Source organism: Leucoraja erinacea, chromosome 5 (genome assembly GCF_028641065.1).
Source record: "Leucoraja erinacea ecotype New England chromosome 5, Leri_hhj_1, whole genome shotgun sequence".
In the NCBI taxonomy this organism is placed as follows: Eukaryota; Metazoa; Chordata; class Chondrichthyes; order Rajiformes; family Rajidae; genus Leucoraja; species Leucoraja erinaceus.
This window is the reverse complement of record NC_073381.1, coordinates 95,784,506-95,812,334: the sequence shown is the minus strand read 5'-3', so window position 1 is coordinate 95,812,334 and position 27,829 is coordinate 95,784,506. Positions and strand designations below refer to the sequence as shown.

Below are 27,829 nucleotides of genomic sequence, written 5' to 3'. Positions count from 1 at the left end.
GATTCAGATTCAATTTTAATTGTCATTGTCAGTGTACAGTACAGAGACAACGAAATGCATTTAGCATCTCCCTTGAAGAGCGACATAGCAAACGATTTGAATAAAAAATAAATAATAAGTGTCTGGGGGGGGGGGGGGGGGGGGTGGGGTGTGTGGGTGATTGGCAGTCACCGAGGTACGTTGTTGAGTAGAGTGACAGCCGCCGGAAAGAAGCTGTTCCTCGACCTGCTGGTTCGGCAACGGAGAGACCTGTAGCGCCTCCCGGATGGTAGGAGGGTAAACAGTCCATGGTTGGGGTGAGAGCAGTCCTTGGCGATGCTGAGCGCCCTCCGCAGACAGCGCTTGCTTTGGACAGACTCAATGGAGGGGAGCGTGGAACCGGTGATGCGTTGGGCAATTTTCACCACCCTCTGCAATGCCTTCCGGTCGGAGACAGCAGTTGCCATACCATACTGTGATGCAGTTGGTAAGGATGCTCTCGATGGTGCAGCGGTAGAAGTTCACCAGGATCTGAGGAGACAGATGGACCTTCTTCAGTCTCCTCAGGAAGAAGAGACGCTGGTGAGCCTTCTTGATCAGAGTAGAGGTATTGTGGGTCCAAGAGAGGTCATCGGAGATGTTGACTCCCAGGAACCTGAAGCTAGAAACACGTTCCACCTCCGTCCCGTTAATGTGGATGGGGGTGTGCGTGCCACCTCTGGACTTCATTTGCACGTGATTAACGCGACATCATTTACGTGTCACGACGCACGACACACGCACTTGATGCGTGCATGGTGCACGATGACATAGGCAGTGACGTGCGGCGTTGCAGGATTTTGTGATGTACAAAATCTTCGCGCGCCATCTGCGTGACCCACAAATGACGGCCAAGTGGGACTGGCCCGTAACCTTTCACTGGCAGTGAATACTTAATTAGTAACAGAGTCCTCCTCGGCAGCCCCCGAGGCCAGGAATGCGGTGGCACAAATGCATTCCAAACCAAATGAACAACAGATGTTTTTTGCACACCGTTGAGGCTGGTGCAATAGTGAGCAGTGGACTCTTTGCAGGAATAAATGTCAGTGGCTAAAGTGACAAGGGACAAAGTGGTCAGAAGTGTATTCTTTGTTGAAGGATAATGTTTTATTCTTGGAAATCTTCATTGGAAGCTGGAAGGGAGCTGAGACCAGGGAGGGAGGTGAGCTGGAACCCGGGAAAGTTACCAACCTGGCGACACACTTCAACACACAGCGATGACTGAATACCTCAGCAAAAACAAAACACTGTGTTCCTTTTTGACTCGCCCGGTGCAAAGCCACTGGCACTTGCCGGGAAACCTTCTCAACCCATAACATTGTAGGGTTTGTGTTTGCTTTGGAGGAGAGGGGAGGGGAGGGGAGGGGGATGGAAGGTCATGTGCTTCACCAGAGCTGGCTCACGCTGTGGGAACGAGAGCAAAGGGACAAGACGCTGGCTGCTCGCACTCAGCAAGTTGTTGTGGCTGCTGTGGACGCGGGCGAGAGGGGAACAGAGGGAGGAGATTGTGAGCGAGGGGAGGAAGGAAGAGAGGTGCAGAGGGGGAGGAGGAGAGGTGCAAAGAAGGGGGAGGAGAGGGAAAAGAGAGGGGGAGGGGTAGAGAGCAAGAAAGAGAGGGGGAGAGAAAGAAAGCAGGAAAGAACTAACAGGGAGAGTGGAAACAAGAGAGGAAGAGAAAGCAGCGACACGAACTGAAGCAATAGGACGTGAGACTGGTGGCTGTGATCAAACTTGTTGTTGGGGTTAGTTTAGTTCGAGTGGGGCAGTCGTGTGGTTTGAGGTGATCAGAGCCCCGCTGCTTGCTGCCTGCAGGCGCTGGCTGCTGTCTCCCCGGAGCCGGGCTGCGGGATCCCCCGGGCAGGGTGGTCGCCGTGTGGGCTGGCGAGGCGACCCTGACCCCCTGCCTCCATGGAGCACATCAACTTGCTGTGGATCCTCCTCACCCCCTTCCTGTACTCCGCCTGCGGATTTGGTGAGTCCCTTGAAACACTTGTTTAGTTGTTTATCAACATTGTTTTACTTATTTTTAATTTCAAAGCGAGTTTTGCAGGCAGCTCCCAATCTCAAGTCCAGTCAAAGTCAAAGTATCCTTTCGGTCTGGACGAAGTTTCCTGCCTTGCAGTCATTTATATAACAAAAACACACAATGAACACAAATTTAACATCCACCACAGTGAGTTCACCAGGCACCTCCTCACTGTGATGGAGGCAAAAGTCTTAAACTCTGGGACTTAAACAAGCTTTCCTGCTTAAAAGTTTCCTGCTTTCTAATTTATTCTCTGTAAAGCACTGGCTTCAACGTGATTTGATTTAAAAGTGCGATTTAAATAAAAATTACTAACTTACTATTTTTTATAACGTGCCTATAAATAATATACTGTAGCCGATGGCAAGAGAATCTTTCTTCCACGAATTAACAAAATGTTAAGCTGCACTTTACATTCCCGAATGAAGCACCATGTACATTTCAAGATTCAATTTATTTGTCATTTGGACCCCTTGAGGTCCAAACGAAATGACGTTTCTGCAGCCATACATTACAAACAAATAGACCCAAGACACAACATAATTTACATAAACATCCATCACATTGCTGATGGAAGGCCAAAAAAACTTAAAAACTTATCTCCACTGCACTCACCCCCCCCCCCCCATGTCAGAGTCAAAGTCAAAGCCCCCGGCTGGCGATGGTGATTGTCTCGCGGCCATTAAAGCCACGCCGGGTGATGCAAGGTCGCACACCGGGTTCTTGATGTTAGAGCCCCCGGCGTGCGCTCGCAGAGTCCCGCGGCCATTCCAAGCCGCGCGGGGCGGTGCTGTAAGGCCCCGCTCCAGGAGCTCTTCAACCCCGCAACTCGGGCGGGAGAAGTCGCCGTTGCGGGAGCCCTGAAAAGCGGTCTCCCTACAGGGACCCGCGGGCTCCCGGTGCCGCCGTCCGCCAGACCCGCAGTTGCAGCCTCCGAATCTCTGGAGGTCGGGCAGCAGCAGCAGCAGCAGCGCTCCACCACCGCTCCACCCGCTCCGGACTCGGCCAGCTCCGCGACGGTGAAGTGAGTAGTCGGCACCAGAGCCCCCAGTCTTCCTGTTGGAGGCCGCTCCCCGTTGCAGCCCCAACGACAACGGAGCCCCGACAAAGAAAAGGTCAGGTCTCCCATGCAGGGAGAGATTTAAAAGTTACCCCCTCCCTCCCACCCCACCCCCACACACATACCCCAACAAAAAATAACAAAAAAACTACATTAAAAAACATAGACAAAAAATAATAAAAACGCAGACGGGCTGCAGAGGCCGCTGCTGACGAGAGTCGCGCCGCATACCGTCTGCAGATAGACAGAAAATGCAGGGGTAACTCAGCGGGACAGGCAGCATCTCTGGAGGGAAGGAATGGGTGACATTTTGGGTCGAGACCCTTCTGTAGACTGAGAGTCAGGGGCAAAGATCTTATAGTGGACGGAGCAAGATGGGCTACTCCTGCTAAATGCAATGGGCTGACATGTAGTAGCTATGGAGGGGATCCTGGGCATTTTTCCCCGCCCATTTTAGTAACCTGAGCCTACCTGACCCGACTCGCAGTGTAATCAATGTTGCGGGGCAACAGTTTGTGTGGGTTAGATTCATAAATCTGTCAGTTCAAACTTCTTGTCAAGAATAAAATTTGACTCTGGTAATTGTCTTTTTTAATGTTTTTTAAATCATTTCTTTTTAAATGGCTCACAAGCAGTGTTTGAGTTGATTTTGTAGTAACCGGAACCGACCCGACTCGCAGGGTAATTGACATTGCGCGGGAACCTTTTGTGCGTGATTATAGGGTTAGATTCATAATTCTGTTAGTTCATAATTCTGTTAATTCTTGTTAAAGAATAAAATGTATATAAACACACATACATGAAAATTATGTAAATGTATATAATCATATAACACACACAATTATATTTCTTCTGATCCAATAATGAACTTTATTTCAGACTAGACAAGAAACATTGTAAATAAGAAACATTGTAAACCTCCCCACAACTTCACACACACTAGGCCTTATCCCCTGCACTCCCTCGCCCGCCCCCACATTACAATGTCTCCCCCCCTCCTATGCCCCTCTCCCTGCTGCCCCACACTCCCTCTACCGCTGCCCCGGACCCCACACTCCCTCTCCCCGCTGAGGATCCAATCTTTGGCCGGAAGCGAGATGGCTGAGCAAGATGGTGGAACAAGATGGCGGGGGATACGGCTGGTTGCTAAAATGAGTCATATAATCACCCATGAATCCGCCCATGGGCGTACTACACTTTTGCGTGAGAGTAACCCGTCTTTCTTCGCTATAAGATCTTTGGTCAGGGGAGAGGGAGACACTGAGATATGGAAGGGTAAGGGATCAAAAGAGATGAAGATCAAGGAACAATGATCATTGTTAGCTGAGAGAAGGTGACAACCAAAGCAAACAGATAACAGTTAATCAGGGAGACAGTCAGACTCAAAGGTCTTATAGCAGAGCAAGATAGGCTACTCCTGCGAAATGCAATGGGCTGACGTGTAGTACGCTATGGAGGGGATCCTGGGCATTTGTCCACGCCCATTTTAGCAACCTGAGCCTACCTGATCCGACCCGACTCGCAGTGTAATCAATGTTGCGGGGCAACAGTTTGTGTGGGTTAGATTCATAAATCTGTCAGTTCATACTTCTTGTCAAGAATAAAATTTGACTCTGGTAGTTGTCTTTTTTTAATGTTTTTTAAATCATTTCATTTTAAATGGCTCACAAGCAGTGTTTGAGTTGATTTTGTAGTAACCGGAACCGACCCGACTCGCAGGGTAATTGACATTGCGGGGGAAGTTTTTGTGTGTGATATAGGGTTAGATTCATAATTCTGTTAGTTTATAATTCTGTTCATTCTTGTTAAAGAATAAAATGTTTATAACACACATACATGAAAATTATATAAATGTATATAATCATATAACACACACAATTATATTTCTTCTGATCCAATAATGAACTTTATTTCAGACTAGACAAGAAACATTGTAAATAAGAAACATTGTAAACCTCCCCGCAACTTCACACACACTAGGCCTTATCCGCCCCCGGCACTTCTTCGCCTGCCCCCTCACTACAATGTCTCCCCCCCTCCTATGCCCCTCTCCCCGTTGCCCCACACTCCCTCTCCTCGCTGCCCCGAACCCCACACTCCCTCTCCTCGCTGCCCCGAACCCCACACTCCCTCTCCCGCTGCCCCGGACCTCACACTCCCTCTCCCGCTGCCCCGGACCTCACACTCCCTCTCCCCGCTGCCCCGGGCCGCGCACTCACTCTCCCCGCTGCGGATCCAATCTCTGGCTGGAAGCAAGATGGCGGAGGCTGGTTGCTAAATTGAGTCATATAATCACCCATGAATCCGCCCATGAGCGTACTACACGTTTGCGTGAGTAACCCATCTTGCTTCGCTATAAGATCTTTGGTCGTAGCTAGTCGAAGCTGGTCTTCAACATAGTCGAAGGATGTCTTCAACACGTCATTTTTTCAAACTTCTAAACTTGCCAATTAGGTCGCCCAAGTGGGACAGCCCCTTTACAGAGGCCAAATAACCTACAAACCCACACAAAATGCTGGAGTAACTCAGCGGGACAGGCAGCATCTCTGGAGAGGATTGGTTGATTTTCCTGGTTCGAGTCTGAAGAAGGGTGTCGACCCGAAACGTTCCTTCTCTCCAGAGATACTGCCTGTCCTGCTGAGTTACTCCAGCACTTTGTGTCTATCTTCAGTGTAGACCAGCATCTTCAGTTCCTCCCTACTCATCTGCATTTCCTTTCTATACAAACCCTCACATCTTTGGGATGTGGGAGGAAACTGGAGCACCCGGAGGAAACCCATGCGGTCAAAGGGGGAACGTGCAAAAATGTTCCCAATGTTGGGCGAGTCCAGAACCAGGGGCCACAGTCTTGGAATAAAGGGGAGGCCATTTAAGATTGAGGTGAGAAAAAACTTTTTCAACCAGAGAGTTGTGAATTTATGGAATTCCCTGCCACAGAGGGCAATGGAGGCCAAATCACTGGATGGATTTAAGAGAGGGTTAGATGGAGCTCTAGGGGCTAGTGGAGTCAAGGGATATGGGGAGAAGGCAGGCACGGGTTATTGATAGGGGACGATCAGCCAAGATGACAATGAATGACGGTGGTTGCTTGAAAGGCCGAATGGCCTCCTCCTGCACCTATTGTCTATGTACAGGTTTATAGGTTAATTTACTCGATAAATGTGTAAATTGTCCATAATGGGTGTAGGATAGTGCTAATGTACGGGGATCGCTGGTCGGCGCGGACCTGGTGGGCCGAAGGGCCTGTTTCTGGTCTGTATCTCTAAACTAAACTAAGGTCAGGATCGAACCTGTGTTTCTGGCAAATGATTACATTCAAAAGTACAGCTGGTCTTGTTGCCAAATGATACCTCCAACCCTTGTGAGAATGTGTAGTGAGTAAAACAGCTCGCAGTCAGTGCAATACAGCTGTAAGAAGGAACGGCAAATGCTGGTTTAAACTGAAGTCAGACACAAGAAGCTGGAGTAAGTCATCAGGTCAGACAGCATCTCTGGAGAAAAGGAATGCATAACGTTTCAGGTCAAGCCCCTTCTCCACAACCCGAACCGTCACCAATTCCTTATCTCCAGAGATGCTGTCTGACCCCCTGAGTTAGAAACATAGAAACATAGAAACATAGAAAATAGGTGCAGGAGTAGGCCATTCGGCCCTTCAAGCCTGCACCGCCATTCAATATGATCATGGCTGATCATCCAACTCAGTATCCCGTACCTGCCTTCTCTCCAAACCCCCTGATCCCCTTAGCCACAAGGGCCACATCTAACTCCCTCTTAAATATAGCCAATGAACTGGCCTCAACTACCCTCTGTGGCAGAGAGTTCCAGAGATTCACCACTCTCTGCGTGAAAAAAGTTCTTCTCATCTCGGTTTTAAAGGATTTCCCCCTTATCCTTAAGCTGTGACCCCTTGTCCTGGACTTCCCTAACATCGGGAACAATCTTCCTGCATCTAGCCTGTCCAACCCCTTAAGAATTTTGTAAGTTTCTATAAGATCCCCTCTCAATCTTCTAAATTCTAGAGAGTATAAACCAAGTCTATCCAGTCTTTCCTCATAAGACAGTCCTGACATCCCAGGAATCAGTCTGGTGAACCGTCTCTGCACTCCCTTAGAGTTACTCCGGATCCTTGTGTCTAACTTCAGCTGTACATTGTCAGATAAACCAGGAGATCGGGTGGGCTGCAGGAATTGTTTGTTCAAGATTGAATTCCAGCCTCTGGTGCCATTAGTGACTCTGTTTTTAAGATCATGTTCCACAGCATGGGCAGAGGCTCTGCGGACCAACCTGTCCGTCATGCCCCATTGAAGCTTGTCCACCTTACCCACATGTGACTGATGCACCTCACATCCTTTCCAATCCATGTTTAAAGTCTTTGAAATGTTATTGGACTTGCCTCAACCCTTGTGAGAAGTTTCCTCTGGCAGCTGTTTCTAACAACCCCCCCCCCTCCCTCTCTGGGCAGATGTTGCTCATCAGGTTCCTACTCTCCCCTCTCGCCTGAGATCTTTACCCTCTCGCCTTTTACTCTGAGAAATGGGGAAAGTGATAAGTCTGCTGTTCAGTTTAGTTTGGAGAAACAGCATGGAAACACATCCTTTGCTGCGCATCCAACCCTCGTTGATGCTAATTCTATGTTATTCTTCTTCCCCATCACTCCTGCACACTATGGCCTCTAGTTCTTGATTCCGTACCCAGGCAAAATGACTGTTGGTTCACCCCATCTATTCCCCTCATGATTTTATCCACCTCCATAAGATGATCACTCAGCCTCCTGTGCTCCAAGGAATAATTACTTGAGGGCCAGTCCCACTTGCGCGACCTTGGCTCGCAAATTACGCGACCTCGTGAGGCTTTAGGCGTACGGGCACCGTATGGCCGCGCGGATCCGGTCCCACTTAGAATCGCGGAGTTGTGCGGGGCTGGTCCCAACATCGTGCGGGGCTTCGAAATTCTTGCAGTGGCTGAAATCTTCGCGCTATAATGGCCTGTCGGCATGAGGCGCATTGCGGCCGTCCGCAGCGTCTTGACGACGTACGCAGCGTCTTGACGGCGTATGCCTAGCACGTGGCGTCGCGCGATGAGGTCACCGACGGCGTGGCATTGCGTGATGACGTCACCGCCCGACGCCGTGCGCTGCCCAAATTCAGTCGGCCCGCCTCCTGCCCAACTGATTGGTAAGCATGACGCAAATGACGTCACACACGAACTTGCATGTTCGTAGCGTGAACTTCGCTTCCGTTTGGTCGCGCCAAACGCACGCAGTCGCATGCAAGTGATTGCTTCCTAATGTAGTTTGTAAACTGCTCTGTACTTCACCCATCCATCCCTTAAAGAATGTTCCCAGCAAAGAGTGCAGGAAGCAACTACAGATGCTGGTTTAAACCGGACAGACACATAAAGCTGGAGTAACTCAGCGGGTTCTGGGCTCCATATGTGAGGAAGGATGTGCAGGCTCTGGAGAGGGTCCAGAGGAGGTTTACACGAATGATTCCAGGAATGAGAGGGTTAGCATACGATGAGCGTTTGACAGCACCTGGGCCTGTACTCGCTGGAGTTTTGAAGGATGAGGGGGTACCTCATTGAAACTTACCGAATCGTGAAAGGCTTGGATAGAGTGGATGTGGAGAGGATGTTTCTAATGGTGGGAGAGAGGTCATAGCCTCAAAATTAAAGGGTGCTCTTTTAGAAAGGAGGTGAGGAGAAACATCGTTAGTCAGAGGGTAGTGAATCTGTGGAACTCATTGCCACAGAGGGCTGTGGAACCGTGGATATTTATAAGGCGGAGATAGGCAACTGTATCGCAGCGCCACCTCTCCCTATAACTTGGGCCTTCAAATCTTGGAACACAGGCACATAGCATTGGAGTAACTCAGCGGTTCAAGCAGTATCTCTGGAGAAAAATATCCTTCTGCTGGTAATTGAAAAGTAGACTGGTTGACGTCAATTAGGGTTCAAAGGATACAAAGGCTACAAAGGACATTTATTATCAGATACGCCAATTGGTGTCGTGAAATTTGACTCGTCATTGCAGCAACACGAATAAAGATAAGACACAACACTAAAGAATTTAACAGTAAACATAAAAACATCCCTCCACAATGGTTCCCATTATGAGGGAAGGCACAAAGTCCAGTCCCCATCCCCATTGTCCACCCATAGTCGGGCCTATTGAGGCCTCCACAGTCGCCGCAACGGAGGCCCAATGTTCCAGGCCGTTCTCGCCGGATGATGGTGCTCCGGCGTCGGGAGAATCCTCTCAGCGGCATGGGAACCCTGGAACGGCCGCTTCCCGTACTGGAGACCGCGGCTCCCGAAGCCGACAGGCCGCGCTGGATGGAGCTCCACCACTGGTGATCTCGGCGAGAGATCCCAGGCTCCCGGTGTAAAGTCAGCGCCGCCGCCGGCAGCTAGCCGCTCCACAATCCCGCAGCTTCACGATGTTTTATCAGCGGTCCCAGCTCACCGGAGTTCCAGCGCGGTGACCCGGGCAAGGCGTCGCCCGCTCCGCGATAGCGCTCCGGCGCCGTGCCGCCGCCGCCGCCGAAGCTGTGGTTCTGGCCAGTCCCCGACAGGAAACGCCGCTCCAGGCCTGTTGGTAGGCCGTGAGGACGGGTTGAAGATGCTGCCCGGAGAACAGCTGCCTCTCCGACCAGGTAGGGACCAGGAAGAGCAGTTTCCCCCTCCCCCCCCCCCCCCCCCCCCCCCCCCCCCCCCCCCCCCCACAAAAAAGAATAGACCTCTAAACAAAACACTTTTTAACACACTAAAAATAAAAAAAAGAAGTGAAAATACAAACAGCTGCAGGCTGGGCAGCCAAACCTAACTGGACGGTGACCCCATGACTATGGGTGCTGTCTGTACGGAGTTTGTACGTTCTCCCCATGATCGCGTGGGTTTTCTCTACATGCCCCGGTTTCCTCCCACGCTCCAAAGACGCACAGGTTTGTAGGCTAATTGGCTTCTGTAAATTGTAAATTGTCCTGGTACGAGTGTACGGGATGATGCTTGTGTGGGATGGTGCTAGTGTACGGGGTGATTGCTGATCGGTGTGGACTCGGTGGGCCGAAGGGCCTGTTTCTACGCTGTATCTCTAAAGTTCAGTTTGGTTTAGTTTAGAGATACAGCGTGGAAACAGGCCCTTCGGCCCTCCGAGTCCACGCCGACCAGCGACCCACGCGCATTATCACCATCCTACACACACCAGGGACAATGTACACTGAAACCAAGCCACTGTATACCTGTACGCCTTTGATGTGTGGGAGGAATTTAAAGATCTCGGAGAAAAGCCACACGGTGTTGGGAGAACGTACAAACTCCGTACGGACAGCACCTGTAGATGGGATCGAACCTGGGCCTCCGGCGCTGTAAGGCCCTGTCCCACTGTACGAGGTAATTCAAGAGTTCTCCCGAGTTTCCCCTGATCCGAACTCGGAGAATTATGGTAATAGCCGCTTGTAGGTATTCGGGGATCTCGTGGACGTTTTTTAACATGTTGAAAAATCTTCATGAGCTTACTGCGTTTCCCGAGTACCTGTCGTTAGCGTTACGAGCCGCTAAGAGACGTCCCCAAGCTCCGACATACCCGCTACGTACATTCTACGTACATGCTTACCACCAGTTTGATTTTTTTTTAAACTCGGGAGAGCTCTTGAATTACCTCGTACAGTGGGACAGGGCCTTGACTCTACCGCTGCACCACCCTGCCGCCCAGCCTAAACTAAATCAAAAGACGGATTGGATTTGCCCTGCTTTTTATGAACTGGCTGGACATAGCCAAGTTTGCACATTGCCAAGGAGTGTGTGCTTGCAGTGGAGTGGCTCAGCGGGAGGTGCAGCTGGTTTCTGGAGCCAGGGCTTCAATACCAACACTGTCTAGTCTCGGAGCCTTTTCTGTGTTATGTGCACTCATCTGTTTCTTGATGTGATTTGGAGAGATTCAAACTGGCTGGAGACTGGCTTCTTTGTTCCTATAAATCTAGGGAAGAAGCCGAGGTCTACCCATTCAGTATTTCTGGCTGAACCTGGTCATAGAAACAAAGAAACATAGAAAATAGGTACAGGAGTAGGCCATTCGGCCCTTCGAGCCTGCACCGCCATTCAATATGATCATGGCTGATCATCCAACTCAGTATCCTGTACCTGCCTTCTCTCCATACCCCCTGATCCCTTTAGCCACAAGGGCCACATCTAACTCCCTCTTAAATATAGCCAATGAACTGGCCTCAACTATCCTCTGTGGCAGAGAATTCCACAGATTCACCACTCTCTGTGTGAAAAATGTTTTTCTCATCTCGGTCCTAAAAGACTTCCCCGTTATCCTTAAACTGTGACCCCTTGTTCTGGACTTCCCCAACATCGGGAACAATCTTCCTGCATCTAGCCTGTCCAACCCCTTAAAAATGTTGTAAGTTTCTATTAGATCCCCCCTCGATCTTCTAAATTCTAGCGAGTACAAGCCGAGTCTATCCAGTCTTTCTTCATATGAAAGTCCTGACATCCCTGGAATCAGTCTGGTGAACCTTCTCTGTACTCCCTCTATGGCAAGAATGTCTTTCCTCAGATTAGGAGACCAAAACTGTACGCAATACTCCGGGTGTGGTCTCACCAAGACCCTGTACAACTGCAGTACAACCTCCCTGCTCTTATACTCAAATCCTTTTGCTATGAATGCTAACATACCATTCGCTTTCTTCACTGCCTGCTGCACCTGCGTGCCTACCTTTAATGACTGGTGTACCATGACACCCAGGTCTCGTTGCATCTCCCCTTTTCCTAATCGTCCACCATTCAGATAATAGTCTGCTTCGTGGTTGTGAATGCTTCAGCCCTTTTTGGGTTGGGAGTTTTCTTTCCAATTCTATGGTCGTCACATCTACTATGGTATGGGCTGATGGAGATGATTCATTCATTCATCATCGTTGTAAACATTAGCGACGCAGTGGTGCTGGTTCATGACGGGAACGGTGACGGACGCACCACACATCTCTGTCCTCCAGTTCCTGCGGACTTCCACCACTGGAAGTCTAGGATTTTGGTGTGTGTGCTTTATCATCATTCCTTACAATGCAACGTACGACAGTGATCACAACTTCTACTGAAGATAGTTGGCTCGCTAGAAGCTCAACCGCCCTTTGACAGAGCAGGGCTCGAAATTAATGGTTGCCCGGGTGCCACTGACCACTCAAAGCGCCGCCGGGCAACTAAACACCGAGTCATTTTGCCCGGCTTAGCAACCAGATACTGGTTTATACCGAAGACAGACACAAAAAACTGGAGTAACTCCGCGGGTCAGGCAGCATCTATGGAGAAAAGGAACGCGACATTTTGTGTCGGCGGTGGCGGCTGTATTGCGTGAGAAAGATACTAGGTGCATGGTGACGAAGTGTTGGAGCGAATGACGGGCCCCGCACAGCGGTAGCAGCGCCTCCATCTCCTCCTCCTCCCGCTCCCCGCCCGCCCTGATAGCGGCCGCTGCTTGCAAATCTACTACCCGGCGCTTGAAAAAAAAAACTCCCGCACGCCAAGACCGGGAGGATGGAGGGAGGGGGAGGCCTCGGCGTGCGGGAGGGTTTGTTTTGAAAGTGCCGGGTAGTGGATTTGCAAGCAGCGGCCGCTATCAGGGCGGGCGGGGTGCGGGGGGAGGAGTAGATGGAGCCATTAGCGGGTTTGCAAGCAGCAGCCGCTATCAGGGAGGAGTTGGTGATGGAGCCGCTTCCACGGCTGCTGTGTGAGACCCGTCATTCGCTCCGACACTTCTGAAGCAGCTGCACCAAAGATACCATAGGATCTTTGAGCTGCACTGCTCGGCACCGTTGGCTGGCGGAGGAGGGAGGCGGTGGGGAGGAATTCCCAACGGCCAAGGCAGCGGGGCGATGTTGTCCGAGGAGCGCTGACCTTCCCTCCTCCCCACCTCGCTCGCCCCCCTTCTCTCTCTCTCTCTCTCTCTCTCTCTCTCTCTCTCTTGTACGACCCCTCCACCCCCACCCCCCCTTTATCCTGGGACCCCTCCTCTACATCCCGCACTGATCCTCATTCCCGCCTCTATTCAGTCCTCACTGACATCCCCTGTACACCCCTCCCCATCTACCCCCCCCCCCCCCAATCTATTCATCCTGTGCTGATCACCCTATCCACCTCGCATTGATTCTTCTGCCACCCCCCCCCCCCACCCCCATCCATCCTGCACTGGTCCCCCAATTCATCCTGTACTTAATCATTCCCATGCCATCCTGTACTGATCCCCCATCCATCCTGTACCAATCCATGCATTCATCCCGTACTGACCCACCCACCCTCCATTTACCCTGCACCTTCCCCCATTCATCCTGCACAGACCCTCCGATCCACACTGTACTGACTGACCCCCCCCCCCCCCCCCCAATTCATCCTGCGCTGATCTCCCCCCCCCTCCATCCATCCTGTACTGATCCTCCCCATTCAAGAAGAATGGGGGTAACAGTCTGAAGAAGGGTCTCGACCCGAAACGTTGCCTATTTCCTTCGCTCCATAGATGCTGCCTCACCCGCTGAGTTTCTCCAGCACTTTTGTCTACCCCCATCCATCCCTACTGAACCCCCATTCAACACCACTACCATCCCCCCGTGCTGTCCCCTCACAATTCTACCTACTCCAACACGTACTAATTCAAGGTTACACAAAAAAGCTGGAGAAACTCAGCGGGTGCAGCAGCATCTATGGAGCGAAGGAAATAGGCAACGTTTCGGGCCGAAACCCTTCTTCAGACTGATCGGGGGCGGGGACAAGAAAGGGAAAAGGAGGAGGAGCCCGAAGGCTGGGGGATGGGAGGAGACAGCAGGGGGGCTGAGGAAGGGGAGGAGACAGCAAGGACTAACAAAATTGGGAGAATTCGATGTTCATGCCCCCGGGATGCAGACTCCCCAAACGGAATATGAGGTGCTGTTCCTCCAATTTCTGGTGCTGCTCGCTGTGGCCATGGAGGAGACCCAGGACAGAGAGGTCGGAGACGGAGTGGGAGGGGGAGTTGAAGTGCTGAGCCACCGGGAGGTCAGCTTGGTTATTGCGGACCGAGCGGAGGTGTTCGGCGAAACGATCGCCCAACCTCCGCTTGGTCTCACCGATATAGATCTGCTGACATCTAGAGCAGCGGACGCAATAGATGAGGTTGGAAGAGATGCAGGTAAACCTCTGTCGCACCTGGAACGATTGCTTGGGTCCTTGAACGGAGTCGAGGGGGGAGGTAAAGGGACAAGTGTTGCATCTCTTGCGATTGCAAATTCACCTGCCTCAATCCATCCATTGTGCACCGACTGCCATCTAGCCCCCCCCCCATCTATCCACCCTACTCTGATTCACACACACACCCCTCCCTGACCCTATTGTCCTGGGAATGTCTTCAGAGCGAACATTGACTATGTTTGATAAAGGAGTGCAATCAAATGTGTTTTAATTCTCACTATTTGTTTTAATCCATAAAGATGGATTAATTATATTGTGAACACGTGAAACATTAAAACTGCAGTGTTCGATTGTCACTGCTGCCGTTGACACGTTATTACAGAATTCATTTTAACGGCAAATCAATGCTCTTAATATGGAGTATCAGTACTGTAGTTATTTAATGAGCAACATTCACAGCTATACATACAATACAATACAATACAATTAATAGTCATTTGAACCCCATTAGCGCGGCCCGATGGTAATTGTCCCGCGGCCATTAACGCCGCGTCGGGTGATGCAAGGCCGCGCTCCGGGTCTTGGTGTTGGAGCCCCCGGCCGGCGCTAGCAAAGTCCCGCAGCCATTCCAAGCCGCGCGGGGCGGTGATGTAAGGCCCCACTCCAGGTAATCTTCAACCCCACAACTCGGGCGGGTGAAGTCGCCGTTGCGGAAGCCCGGAAAAACCCCGCATATATGTTACCATGGTCCAGGATTTATTGACACAGGTTGATCATACGCTGAATAATCCAACCACATTTTTGTTTGGAAGTGGAAAGACCTAATAGAAATTGCATTCATTGCAATATGTAAAAATAGTTGAGATACTGTCTTATAATTTTGCTGCATGTCATTGTGGGATATATCATGTCTTGATTGGTGAATGTTTAGTTTGACTTTATTTGAAGCAGAAATAATATGTGAAAGCTTCACTGAGTATAATTCCGACTGGTAACTACGCACTTTATCCGAGCACATTATCGCACACGTCATGAAAGCCGTCTTAAATGACCACCTAAAATGTCATTTGGCAACCTAAAAAGCTGCCAAGGTTGCCCGGCTGGCAACAGGGAAAAAAAGTTAAGCGAGAGCCCTGACAGGTCTTGTTTTTGGTCAACAGGTGCAGGAGTAGGCCATTCGGCCCTTCGAGTCAGCACCGCCATTCAATGTGGTCATGGCTGATCTTCCCCAATCAGTACCCCGTTCCTGCCTTCTCCCCATATCCCCTGACCGCTATCTTTAAGAGCCCTCTTGAAAGCATCAAGAGAACCGGATCTTGAAAGCATCCAGAGAACCGGCCTCCACCACCCTCTGAGGCAGGGAATTCCACAAACTCACCACTCTCTGTGAGGTGTTGATGTCGGATGTGGAGAGGATGTTTTCACTAGCGGGAGAATCTCGGGCTAAAGGTCACAGCCTCAAAATTGAAGGACGCTCTTTCAGGAAGGAGATGAGGGGAAATTTCTTTAGTCAGAGGGTGGTGAATCTGTGGAATTCTTTGCCACAGAAGGCTGTGGAGGCTGTCAGTGGATATTTTTAAGGCAGAGATAGATAGATTCTTGATTAGTACGGGAAGATGGCAGGAGAATGGGGTTAAGAGGGGAAGATAGATTGAATGGCGGAGTAGACTTGATGGGCTGAATGGCCTAACTTTACTCCTATAACCTATCACCGAATGATATTGTGTCTGTATGCGGGTTAGGACAAAAATGAGAAGTTTCTTCACACGGGTGATGAATCATTAGAATTCCCCACTTCGGAGGGCTGAGAATGCTCAGTCTTCGATGTTAGTCCCCAACAGGGCAGGAGAGTTGTGGACATTTGAGGAGCAAAGGGCAGGCAAAATGGTAGCGTGCTAGGCCCGCCAAGGCCTTGCTGAATGGCAGGAGTGAGTTAAAAGGCGGAATGACCTACTCACGCTCCCTTCTCGTGTGTTTATTTAACAGCCGAATAACAATGGAAGTTAATTCTGTGTCCTTGCAGTGAAGTTGACTTTGGCAGCCAGCTGTGTAGAACGTGAGCATGCCTACAAGGCTGGACAAACAACAAAGGGCTGGAGGCACTCAGTGATTCAAGCAGCATCTGTGGAGGGAAAGGGACAGATGGTGTTCCAGGGACTTTCTGTGGACTTCACGCTGTCTGTCCGTTTCTATCCGCAGATGCTGCCCGAACCATTTCCATCTCCTTCCCCCAGTACAGAGTGGCCTGGCAAGCCCATTGCTTCTACCTCCTCCTGTTCCACAGAGCTCATCTCTCTCCCCACTTATCCAAACCCTTCCGACCTACATCCGAGGCACCTCGCACGCCCTTTAACTTAGGCGGGACGGTAGAGTTGCTGCCTTACAGCGCCTTCAGCACAGGGGGATTCGGGTTCGATCCTGACTACGGCTGCTGTTTGTACGGAGTTGGTGCGTTCTCCCTGTGGGTTGTCTCCGAGATCTTCTGTTTCCTCCCACACACCAAAGACGTACGGGTTTGTAGGTTAATTGGCTTGGTATGAGTGTAAATTGTCCCTGGACAGTGTTGGTGTGCGGGGATCGCTGGTCAGTGCAGACTCTGGGCCAAAGGGCCTGTTTCTGAACTAAATTAAACTGAACTACACTTTAATAACTTTCAGTTTCCTGGTTACTGTGGCCTTATTTTTACTATGGACATCTTGTTCCTTTACCCACCCATCCCCTACCAGGAAGATCTTGTGGCCCTTGATTCTTATTACTCCCGATCCTCTAGCACCTTGTTTTAGGCTCATGCTTCCAACATTTGCAGTCTCTTATGTTCTCTGTCCTCGGACTGGCTTGCCCAGAGGGCCGGGAAATACGAGGTTAATTCCCGGGATGGCGGGACTGTCATATGCTGAGAGAATGGAGCAGCTGGGCTTGTGCACTCTGGAGTTTAGAAGGATGAGAGGGTATCTCATTGAAACATAAAAGATTATTAAGGGTTTGGACACGCTAGAGGCAGGAAACATGTTCCCGATGTTGGGGGAGTCCAGAACCAGGGGCCACAGTTTAAGAATAAGGGGTAAGCCATTTAGAACAGAGACGAGGAAACACTTTTTCTCACAGAGAGTGGTGAGTCTGTGGAATTCTCTACCTCAGAGGGCGGTGGAAGCAGGTTCTCTGGATGCTTTCAAAAGAGAGCTAGACAGGGCTCTTAAAGATAGCGGAGTCAGGGGATATGGGGAGAAGGCAGGAACGGGGTACTGATTGGAGATGATCAGCCATGATCACATTGAATGGCGGTGCTGGCTCGAAGGGCCGAATGGTCTACTCCTGCACCTATTGTCTATTGTCTATTGGAACTACTGTATACTGACAGATAAGTACATTTCAGGTCCTTGGAACAGATGACAAGAGGCTTGGTCAAAGAAATAGGTTGCCAGGCTGTTGCAGGGATATGGGGCTGTCCCACCTAGGCCATTTTTTTAGGTGAGTACAGGCGACTGCCAAAAAACTTTCAGCATGTTGAAAAATCTTCGGCGACTGTGGCGCCAATTTGGGTTGTTGCCAGGGTAACGTAGGTTGTTGCCAGGTGATGTAGGTTACCGCTGGTGCTGACTTGGGTGAATTCCATTGTCTTAGTCGCTGGCAGTCGCCTAAAAAATCGCCTTAAAGCCCTGTCCCACTGTACGATTTCATTCAAGAGCTCTCCCGAGTTTGCCCTGATTCGAACTCGGAGATTTACGGTAATGGCCGCTCGTTGGTACTCAGGGCTCTCGTGGAGATTTTTTAACATGTTAAAAAATCTTCACGAGTCTTCCCAAGCTTACCGCGTTTCCCAAGTACCTGCCGTTAGCGTTACGAGCCGCTAAGAGACGTCCCCGAGCTCCGACGTACCCGCTACGTACATTCCACGTGCTTCCACGCGTTTGCTTTTTTTTTAAAACTCGGGAGAGCTCTTGATTTAGCTCATACAGTGGGACAGGGCTTTAAATTGGGCAGGCCCAATTAGGCAGCTAAATTTAGAGAGAGATATCTAGCAATTGGGAATCTGGGCAAAGATGTGTAATAATGTGACAAAAATCAGTGAGGAGTGTTTGTGAGGCATTGTTGAACTGGGAGCTAGAGACACAAGGATGGACAAGGCTATGGAGATTGGTCGGTGTGGTGGTACAGCGGTAGAGTTGCTGCCTTACAGCGCCACGGACCCGGGTTCGATTCTGACGACGGCTGCTGTCTGTGTGGAGAATCTTTGTTCTTCCTGTGACCTGTACGGGTTTTCTCTGGTCAAAGTCCGACAGATTTGTAGGCTAATTGGTAAAATTGTAAATTGTCCATGGTGTGTAGGATAGTGATAGTGCACGAGGATCGCTGGTCGGCACAGAGTTGAGGGGCCGAAGGGCCTGTTTCTTTGCTCCACCCCTGAACCTAAAGTCGAAAGTTGATTAGAATTTTTTAAATTGAAGCTTTGTTCTAAAGGAGTGGTCTTGTTAGAACATGCATTGTGTTGGTGGTTTCCCCGTTCAGTTTTAATATTAAAACATAAACAGCACGTCGGAGTCAATGTTCTTTCCTTGACATCTCACACATATTTTGTGACTGTTGTTTCCTTTTGTGAAATAGTTGGGAGTGTTTGGGCCGAGGCGGAGACAGTACGTTATTGTGTTGTGTTCAATCCCAGCGCAGTTGAGCCGGTGGAAAGCTGGCAACGCTGCCCGGCCGGCCAGCAAGGTCATGAAATCTGTTGGCAGACTCTGAAAGGACACCGAGCTTAATCCACTGCAAAGATCTAAATTAACGAGGCCGCTCGCACAGTTTGTTTTCCTGCAAATTCTCCCCCCCCCGCCCTCTCACAATGGAAAGTGTTGACTTACGGATGTGGACAATATTGTCCTAAACTGGCTGTCCAATATTGTACTAAACTGGCTGCAGTTGGGGCCGCACAGTGGCTCAACGGGGGAGTTGCTGCCTCACAGCGCTTGAGACCCAAGTTCGATCCTGGCGACACCTGCTGTCCGTATGGAGTTTGCACGTTCTCCCTGAGACCACGTGCGATTTCTCCGGGTGCTCCGGTTTCCCCCCACACTCCAAAGACATACAGGTTTTTCATTGTTTTTCAAACTTCATTGTAGACATACAAACGCCTCCGTTGCCATGCAGTGAGAACGGAGAGGTTGAGAAGGAGTTTCTTCCCAGAGGCAATTTGCACTGTAAACGCCTTTCTCACCAGGGACTAACTCTAGTGAACGTTTTTCCTTCTATTATTTATTATGTAAAAGAATATGTGTGTTATGATTGTGTTTATAATTTGTTTGGTTGTTTTGTTGTTTGTCTGCACAAAAGTCCGCGAGCATTGCCACTTTCATTTCACTGCACATCTCGTATGTGCATGTGACAAATAAACTTGACTTGACTTGACTTGACTTGTTTGTAGGTTCATTGGCTTCTGTAACTTGTAAGTTGACCCTAGCGTGCGTGTGTGTGTAGGATATTGCTGGTGTATGGGGCGATCGTTGGTTGAGGCAGACTCGGTGGGCTGAAGGGCCTGTTTCCGCGTTGTATGTCTAATGTCTAAAGTAAAGTTTATCCGGGATCTCCGGTTTCCTCCCACATTCACGGGCGCACAGGTTTGTTGCCTAATTGGCTTTAGTATAATTGTACATTGTCCCTAGTGTGTGCAGGATAGCGTTAGCGCGCGGGGAGCGCAGGTCGGCGTGGACTCGGAAGGCCGAAGGGCCTGTTACCGCGCTGTATCTCTAAACTAAACTAAACTAAAATAAACTTCATTGTATGCCCAAGACAAACTGAGCAGATGAATAAGGAATGAATATTGGTCAAGTACGTACACATACAAGGAATTTGCCTTCATTGTAAACTAGGGTAACGATGATGAGACTTGCAATTCTATTCATGTTCTTGTGAGATCGGCAGGATGGAGAGTCTGCTTTGATGTCGTTTACTTTATATGGGCCAAGCCTGTCACCTTCCCCACAGCCAACAATGGACTATTGTGGGCTCCACCCTTCCTTGATCATCATTGCTGCCTTTGATTTGTCCTTTTGCACACCTTTCATCTGTTCGTTCTATGCACCTTTTCATATTTCTCGATTCCCTCTCCCCTGACTTTCAGTGTGAAGTCACACTTGCAATGTGAGAGGAATAGATCGGGTAGATGCACAGAGTCTCTTGTCCAGAGTAGGTGAATCGAGGGCCAGCGGGCACAGGTTCAAGGTGAAGGGGGAAGATTTAATAGGAATCTGAGGGGTAACTTTTTCACTCAGAAAGTGGTGGGTGTATGGTACAAGCTGCCAGAGGAGGTAGTTGAGGCTGGGACTATCCCAACGTTTAAGAAACAGTTAGACAGGTACATGGATAGGACAGGTTTGGAGGGATATGGACCAAACGCAGTGTAGATGGGGCATGTTTGGGCACGTTTGGCAGAAGGGCCCGTTTCCACTGCTGAAAACCAAGTTTTATTATCTAGATAGGGTGATTGATGACCTTTGAAGACAGCTATCTGGGATGACAAGGGTTAAATTGCTGTGCAACCAAATGACACTTCACAGAGACACAGCTTTTGCAGCCTCCAGTCTGCCCAAAACAATCCTGGGAATCAGTTATTCCAAGTTTTCCCCCTGAGACTCTGTCCAGGGACCCCGACAGTCCTTTCAGGTTAGGCAGCTAATCACTTGCACCTCCTCCAGCCTCATCTACTGTATCCGTTGTTCAAGATATGAACTTTTATACAGCCACGAGTCCAAATGTAGACTGGGCCATCATTTCACTGAACACCTTCGCTCAGTCAGCCTGGACCTACCTGATCTCCCGGTTGTAAAACACTTTAACTCTCCCTCCCATTCCCACACTGGCCTTTCTGTCCTGGGCCTCCTCCATTATCAGAGTGAGGCCCAGGCTTGGCGATCTCTTCGCCCAACACCTCCGCTCAGTTCACACTAACCAACCTGATCTCCCGGTGGCTCAGCACTTCAACTTCCCCTCCCATTCAAAATCTGGCGTTTCTGTCCTGGGCCTCCTCCATGGCCAGAGTGAGGCCCAGCGCAAATTGGAGGAACAGCACCTCATGTTTCCCTTGGTAGACAAAATGCTGGAATAATGCAGCGGATGAGGCAGCATAGAAACATAGAAAATAGGTGCAGGAGTAGGCCATTCGGCCCTTCGAGCTTGCACCGCCATTCAATATGATCATGGCTGATCATCCAATTCAGTATCCTGTTCCTGCCTTCTCTCCATACCCCCTGATCCCTTTAGCCACAAGGGCCACATCTAACTCCCTCTTAAATATACCCAATGAACTGGCCTCAACTACCTTCTGCGGCAGAGAATTCCAGAGATTCACCACTCTCTGTGTGAAAAAAAGTTTTCCTCATCTCGGTCCTAAAAGATTTCCCCCTTATCCTTAAACTATGACCCCTTGTTCTGGACTTCCCCAACATCGGGAACAATCTTCCTGCATCTAGCCTGTCCAACCCCTTAAGAATTTTGTAAGTTTCTATAAGATCCCCCCTCAATGTTCTAAATTCTAGCGAGTACAAACCGAGTCTATCCAGTCTTTCTTCATATGAAAGTCCTGCCATCCCAGGAATCAGTCTGGTGAACCTTTTCTGTACTCCCTCTATGGCAAGAATGTCTTTCCTCAGATTAGGAGACCAAAACTGTATGCAATACTCCAGGTGTGGTCTCACCAAGACCCTGTACAACTGCAGTAGAACCTCCCTGCTCCTATACTCAAATCCTTTTGCTATGAATGCTAACATACCATTCGCCTTCTTCACTGCCTGCTGCACCTGCATGCCTACTTTTAATGACTGGTGTACCATGACACCCAGGTCTCGTTGCATCTCCCCTTTTCGTAATCAGCCACCATTCAGATAATAATCTATTTTCCTGTTTTTGCCACCAAAGTGGATAACCTCACATTTATCCACATTATACTGCATCTGCCATGCATTTGCCCACTCACCCAGCCTATCCAAGTCACCTTGCATCCTCCTCAGAGCTAAAACTGCCCCCCAGCTTCGTGTCATCCGCAAACTTGGAGATGTTGCATTCAATTCCCTCGTCCAAATCATTAATATATATCGTAAATAGCTGGGGTCCCAGAACTGAGCCTTGCGGTACCCCACTAGTCACTGCCTGCCATTGTGAAAAGGACCCGTTCACTCCTACTCTTTGCTTCCTGTCTGCCAACCAGTTCTCTATCCACATCAATACTGAACCCCCAATACCGTGTGCTTTAAGTTTGTATACTATCTATGGAGAGAAGGAATAGGCGACCTTTCTTAAGACTGATGTCGGGTGGGGGGGGGGGGGCGGGAAAAAGAAAGGAAGAGGCGGAGACAGTAGGCTTGGGGGAGAGCTGGGAAGGGGGAGGGGAAGGATGGAGAAAGCAAGGACTTCCTGAAATTGGAGAAGTCAATGTTCATACCGCTGGGGTGTAAACTACCCAAGGGAAATATGAGGTGCTGCTCCTCCAATTTGCGCTGGGCCTCACTCTGGCCATGGAGGAGGCCCAGGACAGAACCGCCAGATTTTCAATGGGAGGGGGAGTTGAAACGCTGAGCCACCGGGAGATCAGATTGGTTAATGCGGACTGAGCGGAGGTGTTGGGCGAAGAGATCGCCGAGCCTGCGCTTGGTCTCACCGATGTAGAGAAGTTGACACCTGGAACAGCAGATGCAAGAGACGAGGTTGGAGGAGGTGCAGGTGAACCTCTGCCTCACCAGGAAAGACTACTTGGGTCCTTGAATGGAGTCGAGGGGGGGGGGGTAAAGGGACAAGTGTAGCATTTCCTGCGGTTGCAAGCGAAAGTACCTGGGGAGGGGGTGGTTTGGGTGGGAAGGGACAAATTGACCAGGGAGTTACGGAGGGAGTGGTCTTTGCGGAAAGCCGAAAGGGGTGGAGATGGGAAGATGCGGCGAGTGGTGGGATCCCGTTGGAGGTGGCGAAAATGTCGGAGGATTATATGTTGTGTGTGACGGCTGATGGGGTGGAAGGTGAGGACAAGGGGGATTCTGCCCTTGTTATGAATGGGAGGGATGGGGAGTAAGACCGGAGCTGCGGGATATAGAGGAGACCCTGGTGAGAGCCTCATCTATAGTCGAAGAGGGGAACCCCCGTTCCCTGAAGAATGAAGATATCAAATTTCACTAGGGGCGCTGCACTGGCAGCAGCCTCTGCCTACAGCCTGTCTGTTATTTCTGTCTTTTTTATTATTTTTAGTTAGTCCAAAGTGTTGTATTGGGGGAAACTTTAACTTTTCTATGTGGGGGAGGGGGGCAGGGTAAGGGGGAAACCGTCTCCCAGTCTCTTCCTGGCGGGGACGCGACTATTTCTCCGAGTCGCGTCCTCGCCCCCCCACCTCGCGGCCTACCAGCTAGATCGGAGCGGCCTTCCCTGCTGGGGACCGAGTACCGGACCAGTTATCATCCCTCCCCCACCATAGTCATTGTACCAGCTTCAAAGTGGTCTTGTTGAGTCTCATTGTCTGTAACTCGTTTACACCTAGCCCACCACTAACATTGGCCTGTTTCCTTTATCATCGTTACTTTTCTGCATATCTTTCATTCATTTGTTTTATATCTCTCTACATTGGATATCTACATTCTATATCTCTCTACATCCCCACACTGGATCCCTATCAGTTTGCCTACCGCAAGAACAGGAGTACGGAGGATGCCATCTCAACGGCACTTCACTCCGCCCTCTCCCACCTCGACAACAGAGACACTTACGTAAGAATGCTGTTCATCGATTACAGCTCAGCATTCAACACCATTATACCATCTAAACTGATCATCAAACTCGGTAACCTGGGCATCGACCCCTCCCTCTGCAACTGGATACTGGACTTTCTAACCAACAGACCACAGTCTGTTAGGTTAGACAAGCACACCTCTTCAACCCTCACCCTGAACACCGCGCGTTCCACAGGGCTGTGTGCTGAGCCCCCTCCTCTACTCACTCTTCACCTATGACTGCGCTGACAACAACCTGGCCCTTAACTCCAAGAAGACCAAGGAGCTCATTGTAGACTTCAGGAAGTCCAGAGGCGGCACGCACACCCCCATCCACATTAACGGGACGGAGGTGGAATGTGTTTCTAGCTTCAGGTTCCTGGGAGTCAACATCTCCGATGACCTCTCTTGGACCCACAATACCTCTACTCTGATCAAGAAGGCTCACCAGCGTCTCTTCTTCCTGAGGAGACTGAAGAAGGTCCATCTGTCTCCTCAGATCCTGGTGAACTTCTACCGCTGCACCATCGAGAGCATCCTTACCAACTGCATCACAGTATGGTATGGCAACTGCTCTGTCTCCGACCGGAAGGCCTTGCAGAGGGTGGTGAAAATTGCCCAACGCATCACCGGTTCCACGCTCCCCTCCATTGAGTCTGTCCAAAGCAAGCGCTGTCTGCGGAGGGCGCTCAGCATCGCCAAGGACTGCTCTCACCCCAACCATGGACTGTTTACCCTCCTACCATCCGGGAGGCGCTACAGGTCTCTCCGTTGCCGGACCAGCAGGTCCAGGAACAGCTTCTTCCCGGCGGCTGCCACTCTACTCAACAACGTACCTCGGTGACTGCCAATCACCCCCCCCCCCCCCCCCCCCCCCCCGGACACTCCTCCCACAGGAAAAACACTTATGTCTGTATATATGCTAATGTAAATATTTATTCAAATCATATTCTATGTCGCTCTCCAGAGAGATGCTAAATGCATTTTGTTGTCTCTGTACTGTACACTGACAATGACAATTAAAATTGAATCTGAATCTGAATCTGAATCACCGTCTATATCTCTCGTTTCCCTTTCCCCTGACCCTCTGTCTGAAGAAGGGTCTCGACTCGAAACGTCACCTATTCCTTTCCTCCCCTCCAGAGATGCTGTCCAACCCGGTGAGTTACTCCAGTTTTTTGGGCCTACCCACAGAATAACATCTCTGCTCCAAGACTGCAATGGCAGTGAGCTTCAATCCATTCTCCACAAGACAGAAAATCCATCAATACTGTGCAAGTTCCCACAGAACAGGAACAGAGGCACATGGTATGGTATTGGTGGTCAGTGCATTGAGTATGGGCTTCAGGAAGTCATGTTGCGGCTTTATAAAACTTAGTTAATCAGCATTTGTAGTACAATAATATGAGAATAAGGATATGCACATATGCTTCTCTGAAGCATCATTCCAAAAAGAGTTTGATTTGTATTATTTTACTTCTCTGTTGCAATGCACAAGGGGGGGGGGAGATACAGAGCATGTAATATCTCAAAAATAGACACAAAGTGCTCTCTCCGGAGATGCTGCCTGTCCTGCTGAGTAAAGAGCTCTCTCCGGAGTTGCTGCCTGGATTAGAAGGTATTAGCTATACGGTTCGGTAATCAGTTTTGTTTATTGTCACGTGTACCGAGGCTTTTGTTGCGGGCTATCCAGTCAGCAGAACCAAATTTGGATTGTGTTCACTGGAGCGTTTGAGGTTGTGGGGAGACCTGAAAGACGTGTATAAAATTATGATATATAGTCAGAACCTATTTCTCCCCGGAGAGAAAATGTCAAAGACTAGAGAGCTTTGCTTTGAAGTTAAAGCTGCTGGTGGAGGTGGGAAAATTTGGTTTTGGGATGGTGGGAGAAAATTTGAAGGATAGACACGATGAAGGGTCTTGACTCGAAAACGTCACCCATTCCTTCTATCCAGATATGCTGCCCGTTCCACCGAGTTACTCCAGCATTTTGTGTCCATCTTCCATGTAAACCAGCATCTGCAGTTCCATTCTACACAAAGTTTGCAGAGCAAGGTGTGGTGGCGGAGGCAGATATCAGGGTGAATTTAAGAGGCTTTTAGATAGGCGTTTCAATGTTACAGGAGTAGAATTAGGCCATTCGGCCCATCGAGTCTATTCTACCATTCAATCTTAGCTGATCGCTGCCTCCTAAACCCATTTCTCCAGAAATAGTGGATGCATTAGTGATAATTTTTCAAAACTCTTTAGATTCTGGAGTAGTTCCTGAGGATTGGAGGGTAGCTAATGTAACCGCACTTTTTAAAAATGGAGGGAGAGAGAAAACGGGGAATTACAGACCAGTTAGTCTAACATCGGTAGTGGGGAAACTGCTAGAGTCAGTTATTAAAGATGCGATAGCAGCACATTTGGAAAGTGGTGAAATCATTGGACAAAGTCAGCATGGATTTATGAAAGGTAAATCATGTCTGACGAATCTTATAGAATTTTTCGAGAATGTAATTAGTAAAGTGGATAAGGGAGAACCAGTGGATGTGTTATATCGGGACTTTCAGAAGGCTTTCGACAAGGCTTTCGACAAGGTCCCACATAAGAGATTAGAATACAAACTTAAGGCACACGGTATTGGGGATTCAGTATTGATGTGGATAGAGAACTGGCTGGCAGACAGGAAGCAAAGAATAGGAGTAAACGGGTTCTTTTCAGAAAGGCAGGCAGTGACTAGTGGGGTACCACAAGGCTCAGTACTGGACCCCAGCTATTTACAATATACTGTATATTAATGATTTTGACAGGGGAATTGAATGCAACATCTCCAAGTTTGCGGATGACATGAAGCTGGGGGGCAGTGTTAGTTGTGAGGAGGATGCTAGGAGGCTGCAAGGTAACTTGGATAGGTTGGGTGAGTGGGCAAATGCACGGCAAATGCAGTATAATGTGGATAAATGTGAGTGGCAAAAACATGAAAGTAGACTATTATCTGAATGGTGGCCGATTAGGAAAAGGGGAGATGCAACAAGACCTGGGTGTCATGGTACACCAGTCATTGAAAGTAGGCATGCAGGTGCAGCAGGCAGTGAAGAAAGCAAATGGTATGTTAGCATTCATAGCAAAAGGATTTGAGTATAAGAGCAGGGAGGTTCTACTGCAGTTGTACAGTGTCTTGGTGAGACCACACTTGGAGTATTGCGTACAGTTTTGATCTCCTAATCTGAGGAAGGACATTCTTGCCATAGAGGGAGTACAGAGAAGGTTCACCAGACTGATTCCTGGGATGTCAGGACTTTCACATGAAGAAAGACTGGATAGACTCGGCTTGTACTTGCTAGAATTTAGAAGATTGAGGGGGGATCTTATAGAAACTTACAAAATTCTTACGGGGTTGGACAGGCTAGATGCAGGAAGATTGTTCCCGATGTTGGGGAAGTCCAGAACAAGGGGTCATAGTTTAAGGATAAGGGGGAAATCTTTTAGGACCGAGATGAGAAAAACATTTTCCACACAGAGAGTGGTGAATCTCTGGAATTCTCTGCCACAGAAGGTTGTTGAGGCCAGTTCATTGGCTTTAATTAAGAGGGGGTTAGATGTGGCCTTTGTGGCTAAAGGGATCAGGGGGTATGGAGAGAAGGCAGGTACATGATACTGAGTTGGATGATCAGCCATGATCACATTGAATGGCGGTGCAGGCTCGAAGGGCCGAATGGCCTACTCCTGCACCTATTTTCCATGTTTCTATGTTTCCTGCCTTCTCACCATAACCCTTGACGAATGCTGCTTGACGAATCTTCTGGAATTTTTTGAGGAAGTGACAAGTAGAATGGATGAAGGAGAGCC

At 49.5% G+C, this 27,829-nt stretch overlaps 1 protein-coding gene across 2 annotated transcripts in view; it reads left to right on the top strand.

The window, feature by feature from the left end:
• Positions 1–1,607: 1,607 nt before the first annotated feature.
• The window catches only part of mertka (c-mer proto-oncogene tyrosine kinase a), a 158,996-nt gene continuing 132,774 nt past the window's right edge, over positions 1,608–27,829 (top strand). The window contains exon 1 of one of the 2 annotated variants that reach the window (XM_055636313.1): positions 1,608–1,990. In XM_055636313.1, the coding sequence (XP_055492288.1) occupies positions 1,927–1,990 (64 nt within the window). In that variant the 5' untranslated portion in view covers positions 1,608–1,926. The remainder of the gene's footprint in view (positions 1,991–27,829) is intronic. The other variant, XM_055636311.1, reaches the window with a different exon arrangement.